Source organism: Dermacentor silvarum, chromosome 2, assembly GCF_013339745.2.
Source record: "Dermacentor silvarum isolate Dsil-2018 chromosome 2, BIME_Dsil_1.4, whole genome shotgun sequence".
NCBI classification, from domain to species: Eukaryota; Metazoa; Arthropoda; class Arachnida; order Ixodida; family Ixodidae; genus Dermacentor; species Dermacentor silvarum.
The window spans coordinates 196,662,649-196,673,777 of NC_051155.1; the positions used below are offsets into that span (position 1 = coordinate 196,662,649).

The following is an 11,129-nucleotide window of genomic DNA, read 5'->3' on the forward strand; positions in this document are numbered from 1 at the left end:
CGCCAATACCGACAAGACCCAGCAGTTCTTGAACACGAGGCTCACGCGCATCGCGCTCGCCGTGAGGATGCCGCAGTGCGGGAACGTGAAGCCGACGCGAGGCGGCAATACCGACAAGACCCAGCAGTTCTGGAACACGAAGCGGACGCGCATCGTGCCCGCCGTGAGGATGCCGCAGTGAGGGAACGTGAGGCCAACGCCAGGCGCCAACACCGACAAGACCCAGCAGTTCTTGAACACGAAGCTCACGCGCATCGCGCTCGCCGTGAGGATGCCGCAGTGCGGGAACGTGAAGCCGACGCGACGCGACAACGCCGGCAAAACCCAGTAGTTCTTGAACACGAAGCTCACGCGCATCGTGCCCACCGTGAGGATGTCGCAGTGCGGGAACGTGACGCCACGCCACGCCCGAGACCCAGCAGTTCTGGAACACGATACCGACAACGTGATTCTTGAACACGAACACGCGCATCGCGCTCGCCGTGAGGATGCGCAGTGCGGGAACGTGACGCATCGTGCCCGCCGTGAGGATGCCGCAGTGAGGGAACGTGAGGCAACGATGCCGCACGTGAGGAACGTGAGGCCAGTGACGCCAGGCGCCAACACCGACAAGACCCAGCAGTTCTTGAACACGAAGCTCACGCGCATCGCGCTCGCCGTGAGGATGCCGCAGTGCGGGAACGTGAAGCCGACGCGACGCGACAACGCCGGCAAAACCCAGTAGTTCTTGAACACGAAGCTCACGCGCATCGTGCCCACCGTGAGGATGTCGCAGTGCGGGAACGTGACGCCAACGCCAGGCGCCAATACCGACAAGACCCAGCAGTTCTGGAACACGAAGCGGACGCGCATCGTGCCCGCCGTGAGGATGCCGCAGTGAGGGAACGTGAGGCCAACGCCAGGCGCCAACACCGACAAGACCCAGCAGTTCTTGAACACGAAGCTCACGCGCATCGCGCGCCGTGAGGATGCCGCAGTGCGGGAACGTGAAGCCGACGCGACGCGACAACGCCGGCAAAACCCAGTAGTTCTTGAACACGAAGCTCACGCTCATCGTGCCGTGAGGATGTCGCAGTGCGGGAACGCGAACGGGCGCGACAAGACCCAGCAGTTCTTGAACACGAAGCTCACGCGCATCGCGCCCGCCGTGAGGATGCCGCAGTGCGGGAACGTGAGGCCGACGCGAGGCGCCAACACCGACAAGACCCAGCAGTTCTTGAACACGAAGCTCACGCGCATCGCGCCCGCCGTGAGGATGCCGCAGTGCGGGAACGCGAGGCCGACGCGAGGCGCCAACGCCGACAAGACCCAGCGGTTCTTGAACACGAAGCTCCGCGCATCTGTCCGCCGTGAGGGATGCCGCAGTGCGGGACCGTGAGGCGACGAGAGGCGGCAACGCCGACAAGATCCAGCGGTTCTTGGAACACGAAGCTCAAGCGCATCGTGCCCGCCGTGAGGATGCCGCAGTGCGGGACCGTGAGGCCGACGAGAGGCGGCAACGCGACAAGACCCAGCGGTTCTGAACACGAAGCGGGACGCGCATCGCGCCCGCCGTGAGGATGCCGCAGGCGGGAACGTGAAGCCGACCGCCAGGCGGCAACGCCGACAAGACCCTGCAGTCTGGAACACGAAGCGGACGCGCATCGTGCCCGCCGTGAGGATGCCGCAGTGCGGGAACGCGAAGCCGAACTCGAACGACTACGCCGGCAACACCCTGCAGTACGGCAGCAGGAAGCGGCCTCGCATCGCGCCCGCCGTGACGATGCAGCGGTGAGAGAACACGAAGCCGACACTAGGCGACAGCGGCGCTTGCCACAAGTGACCACCTCCTGCCCACAGACACATTTGGCGGCGGCTACCGCGCATTTCGAAAGACAGTTCTTCAATAACCCATTCGGATATGCGTGTGATGTTTGCGATCGGCTTTGGTTTAAAGCTGACCTCTCGCCTGTCCGCGTTCATCACGTGCCCCTGCTCGCTGCTGAGTTTCCAGACGAAGACGTGCATTCCTTTGTGTTGTGCTCAACATGCCGCGGCGCACTGCAAAGGAGTACCATACCGGCCCTCTCTCGAAGTAACGGTTACGTTTACCCAGTCATTCCCGCTGGGCTACCTCCACTGAACTTGGTGAGTGAGCGTTTGATTGCACCCCGTCTACCATTCATGCAAATTCGTCGCCTCATGAACGGCGGAGGCCAGTATGGCATTGTGGGGCCCGTCGTTAACGTTCCTGTCGAAGTGGACACCATGGTTAAATCGTTGCCGCGAAACATTCACGAAGACCATGCCATCAATGTTCACATTAAACGCAGGATTCTCAACAAGACATCATACCTCTCTGGCGTGGTGAAGAAATCTCAATTGAAACCTTGGCTTGACGTCTTGTGTCGGAGTACGTTGTACAGGTACTTTGGTATTACTCTTGACGCCTCCTCTTTAGACGCTCTTCCAGACGACGACGCATTTCAACTGCTCGAAGATTCCGTCGAAACTATACCCCAGTGTCCCGACGTGCACAATCCAGTTGATGCATGCGTGGCGCTTAACGCATTCGAACAGTCCGTGGTGTGGGACGAAGAGCGCTACCTGGCCATAGCTCCTGGTGAACACAGACAACCACTGAGCATACTGTACGATGAAAGAGCAGAAGAGTTGTCCTTCCCTCAGATATACCTTGGTGAGCCCCGGCGCGTAAAGGCAGAAGCTCATCCCACGCCCTTTACATATGCCACCAGTGAGATACGTCGCAAAGACCGTCGCGGTGTTTCGCCTCACCACATCCTGTTCATGGCAATGAAAGTGCTCCGATTTAGAGTCAGTCGCGGCCTGGCCGTCACATTTCGCGTCAACGACGACACCGACAAAATTACACGCCAAATGCTTGAAGACGAACACTTCATACAGGATACAATTGACCAAGACATGGCCTTTATGAAGGGCGTTCCCAACACGGTTCACTACTGGCAGCAGCGAAAGAAAGATGTCTTCGCTATGATACGCCAGCTTGGCAAGCCGACTGCGTTCCTCACCCTGTCAGCCTCAGAGATGCATTGGCCGCGATTACTCACTCTGCTTGAGCGGTTGCGCCAGCAAGATCCTACCTTAGAAGTGCACGTGTCGGAAATGACATCCATATACCGTGCTCAGCTCGTCAACAGTGACCCCGTAGTGTGCGCCATTTACTTTAACAAGCTCGTGTGCGTCATTCTAAATGTCCTGTGTAGCCGCACTCACTCGCCTTTCAAACCTTACCGCGTCGTGGACTACTTCAAGCGCATTGAATTCCAGCACCGGGGTAGTCCGCACGCTCACATCTTACTTTGGCTGGACAACGCACCGTGCGAAACCGTCTCCTCCGACATGCCAGAAACGATCCGCCTCGCAACGCACCTCGTGTCCCTCGATACCTCTGTGTTGCCGCGCCTGCGCACTCAAGTGCACCAACACACGCACACCTGCTACAAGCGCGGAAACTCTCGTTGCCGTTTTGGCGCTCCTTTCTGGCCCACTGACAACACCATGGTGCTACTTCCCTATCCGCCCACACAAGACGATGCCGAAGCCACGCGGCGCGTCGCACTCAAGGAACGCTTCTTGCAGATGCACGCCGCTCTTGAAAGCACGCACTACGACAGCATCGGCCAATTCCTCGAGCACCATGCAGTCACTACCGAGGAAGAATACGTCTCCGTGCTCCGCGCTGGCGTCACGCGCCCGACCTTGTTTATACAACGAACAGTGCAGCAAAAGTGGATCAACGTATTCAATCCGTGGGTCGCCTCCATGCTCGACTCAAACATGGACCTTCAGATCATCCTTGACGCCTACTCGTGTGCTGCTTATGTCGTGGATTACGTAAATAAGTCCAATCGCGGGGTTTCAAACCTGCACAAAGCCGTGTCGGACATTTTGGCAGACACTCCAAACATACCTTATGGCCAGGCTCTTCGGTTACTCGGCGTTAAGGTGCTCAAGGCTGTTGAGATGAGTGCTCAGGAAGCTGCGTGGACACTCCTCCGGCAGGAGATGTCCGAGTCCAGTAGACGGATCATCTACATTGCCACATGCCTACCGGAAGAGCGCACGCGCGTTCGCAAAACGCGTGCGCAGATGGAAGCAGCCGGTCTCGACGCCGCGTCAACGGATGTATGGAAATTTGGGGTGTTGCGCAGATATGAAGACCGCCCAGACAATTTGCAAGACGTGTGCTTGGCAGACTTTGTGGCGCATTACAACGTGCACACCTACCAAAAGCGCCGCGACCCAGCCGTCATTCGTTACCGCTGCTACTCCATCGACGAATCACTCAACTACATGCGGGAAGCAGTCACACTGTTCCTTCCTTTCCGCCGGGAAGTAGATATTTTGGATGGCAATGCTTTTGAGCACATGTACGCTGAGAACGTGGACGCCTTGCTGCTCAAAAGATCTGAGTACGACAGTAAGTTCGACATTCAGCAGCTGCGCCACATATGCCTCCAAATGTGCACCGACGACGCCCATAGTAGCGAACTACACACTGTCACTGACCCACACCACGTTCCTTTGGTCGACCAAAACGACGACGAAGATTTGCTCGGACCACCTGATGCTAACTCCGTAGCACCAAAAGGTCGCTGCGCCGCCGTCTGCACGCGTCAGGATGTCATGACCGGGGACGCCTACAGGGAAATGATGCGTCTCACCAACAAGGAACAGTTCGAAGTCGTTCGCGAGGTGATCCACCGCCTAACCACACCGACTTCTGAGCCACTCAGATTCTTCTTGACTGGTGTTGCCGGTTGCGGCAAGACCTTCGTTCTACGCCTAATTATGGATGCCTACAACCGCTACACTAACACCGCCTCCACTTGCACGCACAACGCGTACGTCGCGTGCGCCACAACAGGCAAGGCAGCGGTTGCCATCGGTGGACTCACTGTACACGCCGCCTTCAAGCTCAGTATGCGTGCCGACGGGGGCTTGCGCGACGGAGACCTCAACTCCTTCCGTACAGCGTTCGCAAACGTCAAGTGCGTCATTGTGGACGAATGCAGCATGATGAGCAGTGACACTCTCGCACGTGTCGACGACCGCCTGCGACAGATCACTGGCAACTACAACGACCCTTTCGGTGGTTTGGACTTCATAATGTGCGGTGACTTGCGCCAGCTGCCCCCTGTCCGCGCCAGCGAGGTGTACAAACGCAGCAAAACACGCAACAACATCTTCAACACCCACGTAACTTGGCATCACCTCTCCTACTTCCCGCTTGTGCAAGTCGTCCGGCAGAGCGACGCCACATTCTCCGCCGCACTCTCAAAGATCGGCGATGGTCATGCACTCGAAAAGGAAGAAATCGACATGTTTCAGGCCCGCTTCGTTTCCAAACAGGACGCAAACTCCCGCTGTCCTCACGCAGTCCGGCTATTCTACTCCAACAAGGATGCCGAGGCGTACAACACGCACGACGCCGTCCAAGACGTTCACGATATTCACGAGGCTAATGCAGACGACTCCATCATCGGCTACCGCACCGATGCTGAGTGTGAGAGCGCAAAGCGTCGGCTACACTCGCTTACCACTGCTGAGGTTGGTAACCTCCCGCGAAAACTCGTGCTATGCTTAGGAAAGCCCTACATGCTTACACTAAACATTGACGTGTCCGACGGCTTGGTTAATGGGGCGGTGGGTCACCTCAACCACGTGCAGTTTGACGAAATGGGCCTCCCAAAACGTGTGTGGCTCCACTTTCACTGCCGAGCAACTGGCAACATTGCTCGCCTGAAGGCCAACCCGATTCGCCAAGTTGCTGGTTCTGTCGTACCTGTCGATTCCGTCCCGATAGAGCTGCGCACCGCCACTGTGACTTTGGACAGAAGAACGGGTGTGTCCTGCCGTCGCAAGCAGTTCCCCTTGATGCAAGCGAGCGCTGTCACGATACATAAGTCGCAGGGCGGAACGTACAGCGAGGTGGTGTACGATTACCACAAGCGCCATCCCCAAAAGCTAGTTTACGTTGCGTTGAGTCGAGCCACCACTCTGCACGGACTCTACTTAACCAACGCAGAGGATGACTTCACCTTCTACCACTGCAGAGAAAACCCGGATCGGGCCTTGTCGGACGAATTTCGTCGCTTACAAAACCATAAGCTCAACACGATCGCCGCCAAGTGCTTTGCCGTCCTCCACTCACCGCATAGCTTAGCGCTATGCAACATCAACGTGCGCTCCTTGCCTGCACACGCCTTCGATGTGTCGCACGATCACGTCGTTCGCGAGGTACCAGTATTATGCTTGTCGGAAACGTGGACGGACACTGCCGTCGAATTGCCCGGTTACAAGTGCGTTACCCTCGCAAAGCGACACGAGCGCCGAGCTGCTGGAGTCGCCGTGTACGAGCACTTCGGAGGAACCACGCTTTCACCGCGAAACGTTCCGTACCAACTCAACACGCTGCCACAGATGAGTTGTGGCGATGCGTGTGCCATTCAAACATCACAGGGCTTCATCGTCGCAGCTTGCTACCTATCACCAGGAACCTCGCGGTCCGACGTCACCAACTTCTTTCTCCGTAACTTCCGTGCGGTGTGCCTTGAGAATGCGCCGGTCATCATCACTGGAGACTTCAACGTCAATATGCTTCGCGGGGAAAACGAGTGGCTTCTCGCGTTTCTTGATGCCGAACTTGGACTTCGCCTCTTGTCGGACGTCACACAGCCGACTACGCGCAACAACACCTGTTTAGATCTTGTGTTCGGAAAGGGCATCGCATCCCGAGTGCACTGCGTCACATTTCCGACCTACTTTAGCGATCACAAGCCGGTTCTCGTGGTCGTGGAGTGAACTGTGTGCAATTTATATTTCCTGTGTGTTTACAAACACACGTAACACTATACTTCGTGCTATTTCATTACGCGGATCATTAAATACCCCTACTTACTTGTTCTCATGTGTTCATTGCATTCCTGTCATTCTAAGCACGTTCGCCCCATCACGTATGTGCCCCCCGTGCCCACTGTCGCACGCTGTGTGATCTGCTGTGCGCGCGATGACGGCCACACCAGTCCGGCAACGAGCCGACACTGCTGCTCGCCTTCTACCTTTATGTGCGCACTGCGCTATCTTCCCCCGCGCCCTATAGTCGAGCCTTTCTCACAAGCTCATTGTCCGACGCGCGCGACAGATGCACTGCTGCCCGGATCGGCAGCGCAGCGCGTACAGGTGTGTATGTACGCACCCTTCGCGCCTGTACGCGCTGCCCACGGGAGACGCTTCTCATCAACGCCACCGTTTCACACGCGCCTTGTCGTGGTCATCGAGTCTCTCTTCATGTCGTCTACCGATGCCGCAGCACACCTGCTTACTTATAAAGTCATGTTTACTACAATTCATATTGCTACCAAAGCCGCTGACCTTACTTCGTATGACATTGTGTGTTGCTATCGCATTCATTGCTTCGCCCTTAGGGCGAAACTGTGACATTTTTTTTTTTTCGGCTGCAGGGTTAAGCGGACGCAGTGCAGATAAGAAACAAAGCGCGATCCGTGGTGCAGTGTAGTGAGATCGTGCGGCGAGATTTTTGTGCACCGCGGAACGGACGAGCGTTGCGTTTATGTAATGCTCGGAAAGAGACGCCTGCGGCTGACCGTGTATGCGCACCAAGCGCCAAGTGTCATGTCTTTTTACGCGTTGTGACAAAATGCGCCACTGTGTTTGAAGGCGCTGGCATCGGCGGCTGAGATCTACTGCATGTTTAAAAACGGTAACTGTTCTATATGCTTTAAATGCCAATTCGACTGTCCGCACCACCGTACAACAAAACTTCAGTGAATGTAAAATGTTCTGTGCAGCGCCTTTAGCTGCGTCGTAGCGAAAGGGTAACTTTAGCTACGACCTGTAGTGACGATGTGTGCTGACAAGAATAGCCTGTATATTCACACGTATTCATCACAGAAGCTCCACTATCGATTTACGCTTTGCTAAACCAGTTGGACGACCAGCCTCTGTCAGAAGAAAGAATTTTGCAACATCGACGCGACTTACCATCACATCAGAAGGCCGTGCACGCGTTAATGCGCTTCTTGAGATCGACCGGCCTATGTGAAGACCTGTGATTGGAACGTCTTTCCTGCGACCTGTTCCGTTATGTTTTATTCTTTTTTTCTCTCTCTCTCTCTCTTTGCCTTCTTTCCTACCCCTATGTTCCCCACCCCAGTGCAGGGTAGCAAACCGAAAGCTCGCTTCTGGTTAACCTCCCTGCCTTTCCTCTCTCTCTCTCTCACACACGTACACGGAAGCTCCAAAATTTTATTGCTGCAACAAAACGTTATAGGCGCTCTTATTTCCCACAAAATTTATAATAGCTTAGAAGTGCCTAAATTCTAAAGCAAACGCAAGAAAATGACATTTTTTCTCGTAAATACATCTAGCATTCCATACTGTTGCACCTATTTTGATGACCTGATATTTGTTGTGTTTACGTTGTACAGCCCTCCGAAGGCGGGTAATCTGCTGAATCTGTTTCCACACCCGCTGCAACCGGCGACTTAATGCCTCAGAGCTCACGATTGCTGTATAATCACTTTCTCATACCTTACCACTTCTATTTCACAGTCGAAAGCTGGCGGCTTCAGAAACTGCCAGTATGTCTACCTTAAAAATAAATCATCCAGTTTTTATCGGACGCAGGCACCTATACGCGGTTAGACAGGCGATCGTGCCTGTACTGCAAAGATGCGAGCGCTACAGGCTCTTTTTTTTTGCATTTAATGTAACGTCAAAGACTAACGTTAGTGCTTCTGTCAACGGGTCAGCGTCTAAAGCGAAAGCTTCGTTCGGTTGCAGTGGTTACATGTTCCGCATACTGTCGACCAGATGGATGGCACACCCACGTGTGAGATTTATTCGCCAATAGGAATGAAAGAAAAAAAAACGCAGTAATCTTCGAAGCTTTTTAATTTTCGTTTCGCTTCCTTTCGTTCCCTTGTTGAATGCTGTGCTTGACTTCTGCGGGATTTCCGAAAACAAGTGCTAGTAAAAAATTGCATTCCGGTCGATGCTCCTGTACGAACGGGCGTCGTTTTGAATTGGTATTCGGTACTAACAGTAGCTTAGTACGAATTTCTTCGTTCCCGGAATTTTAAAATTCCGAGCAATTAGCTTTTGCGATAACGAGCGCGTGGAGGTGTATGTATATATGCTTTTACGCGCTCACTGCGTAAGTGGCGCTGAAGAAACCTCTCTCCCATAGCGCGTCCGATAGACTCACTTTGCTTGTACGGTTGACTGGGGAGCGTTTGAATAAATTGCACATACATCATTGATCTCTCGGCGGCCAACATTGGCGGGCGATTCACTGGCGGAGTGCCAGTAGACGCAATGGCGCCGCATACACAGAGGAGCCTTATTCTCCTGGACGCGGCGAATATATATATGTATGTATGTATATATCACACGTGTCCATTCTTCTGCAACTTGTACTGTCATGGCGACCGTGAACCGCGGAGCAAGATCCTTGCACGTCTATATGAACGTCCTTTATTGAGCGTTGAGTATAAGAGTACTTATTTACCCAGATGAGGAGCAACCACCAGCTGAGACGTTCGGGTGCTTTTGCAGTACCTGCGCTTAACACGGCACGTGTGCTTGGCTGATGCCAAGGGCACTGTACTAAGAGTAACATTAGTCGTTTTAAGGACGTTCTGGCGCGAACGCCAAAAAGCTACATCTTTATTGCTGTCGACTCAGCTTTCGAAAAACATTTTGATACAATCGTATACTATTCAAGTGCTGTCTAAGCTCAGACCTTGGAATGAAAAAAAAGTAAATAAAAAGACATCACAGATGTGTGCCAATCTGACAACTGATACATACAAGACAGCGAAGATGTATGAACGACTTGTCACACCCTCCGGAAGTACCATTGGTGTCGGCTTACTAGGCTTACGGCCTCGATCGAACGCAACTGGCCAACACCACGTACCTAGATAGCACAAGGCATGCTCACTCCGATTCATGACGTCATGCTACCTGGTCCGAAATTTCCATTGCCAAGGCTGTCGTGACGAAAGCGGTGATGTCAAAATCACTACGTCTTACTCGGGAGCATCCCCATAAGATTCTGTGGCAGTTGGGCCAGGTAGCATGACGTCATGGATCTGAGTGAACAGGCCTTGTGCTGTCCAGGTGGTGTTGAACTGGCATGGCCGTAGCTGCCGCACAGTCTGCATTGCAGCACCACGACATCCCCCTTTCACTGCCACAGCCGTACAAACCCCTGGCTGACCTCCAACGTCGAGCCGGTATATTAGGCACGTGCGATAAAAATATTACGGATTTCTGGTAAAAAAAAAAAAAATCAGAGTCCTTCCCCTGTCGAGAAAATGGGGGTATGCGAAGCTTGTGGCAAGACAATGCTGTCGCAGGCGTTCCGCTTTGTTTGCCCTAAACAGAGGGTCGGCGGCTCTTCGTTGACGTTTAGCCTTATCATCGCGCTCCCGCAACTCGGGGTCCGCGGCCCTTCGCTGGCGTTTCGCCTGGACTTCGGAAGCCCTCACGCTAGAATCGGACGACAAGCTTCGCTTACCCCCATTTTCTCGACAGGGGAAGGGCTGGTGATTTTGTCTCTTTGGGTCCCACGTGTGACAAGGGTAGTTCAAGGGCGCGTTACAGGTCCCCGAGCCCACAGGGGTATGTGCGATTGAGCTCGGACCCTTTCTGCACTATCACCAGGATCGGCCTACTTTTCAGCGTGACACCACCACCACCACCGCTGACACTTGTGAGCGCATAAAGCTTCGCTTAAAAAGCTGTGCGTATTCGTTGTCTACTCGAATGAGATGTAATTAAGGTAGCTTTCGTTTTATAATCACTGATCATTCAAAGCAATGACGGGGCTCCGACACAGTTTGCGTTGCATTTATATGTGATACCGCCCGGCGTGGTTTCTTTGGCGTTGCACTGCTAAGCACGAGGTGGCACGATGCCACATTTCGATGGGGGCGAAATGCAAGAACGCCCGTGTACCGGGTGGTCAACGTTGATCCAGCGAGTCCCTCCCTACCACGTGCCTCATAATCAGATCGTAGTTTTGGCACGTAAGACGCAAAAATGTAAAAAAAATACATATTTCATATCGACCACGCCGT

General features: G+C 54.0%; 1 protein-coding gene across 1 annotated transcript; it reads left to right on the top strand.

Moving 5' to 3' along the window:
* The first annotated feature begins 2,181 nt into the window (after positions 1-2,181).
* LOC119440639 (uncharacterized) lies at positions 2,182-6,825 on the top strand. The gene has a single exon (XM_037705531.1). It carries the CDS (start codon positions 2,182-2,184, stop codon positions 6,823-6,825), a length of 4,644 nt encoding a protein of 1,547 aa, XP_037561459.1.
* Positions 6,826-11,129: the final 4,304 nt, after the last annotated feature.